This window comes from Pterocles gutturalis, unplaced genomic scaffold (assembly GCF_000699245.1).
Source record: "Pterocles gutturalis isolate BGI_N339 unplaced genomic scaffold, ASM69924v1 scaffold33828, whole genome shotgun sequence".
NCBI lineage: Eukaryota > Metazoa > Chordata > Aves > Pterocliformes > Pteroclidae > Pterocles > Pterocles gutturalis.
Window position 1 is genome coordinate 8,858 of NW_010126753.1, and position 250 is coordinate 9,107.

General features: G+C 65.2%; 1 protein-coding gene across 1 annotated transcript in view; it reads right to left on the reverse strand.

Moving 5' to 3' along the window:
- Positions 1 to 246, reverse strand: part of UBE4A (ubiquitination factor E4A) — a gene marked incomplete at its 5' end in the record, with an annotated part of 8,476 nt that extends 8,230 nt beyond the window's left edge. The window contains 1 exon segment of the mRNA XM_010079081.1: positions 72 to 246. Within this exon segment, the coding sequence (XP_010077383.1) occupies positions 72 to 246 (175 nt within the window).
- Between the last annotated feature and the right edge of the window lie 4 nt (positions 247 to 250).

The window sequence follows — 250 nt, forward strand, 5'->3', positions numbered from 1 at the left end:
CCCCAACCCCCGCCCGGCCCCCCCCGCCGGCACCGCCGCCTGGCACAGCGAGGAGGGCTCCCAGCGCTCACTGTTGTCCAGGGTGATGAGGAAGATCCTCTGGATCATGTGGTTGATGTTGAGCTGCTCGCACAGCTCCCGCTGCGAGCGGAACGAGCGGCTGATTTCGGCCACCGAGTAATCGCAGTCGTCCAGGCTCTCGGAGACACTGTTGTCGGAGTCATCTTGGCTGACCGACGCCTCATCACCT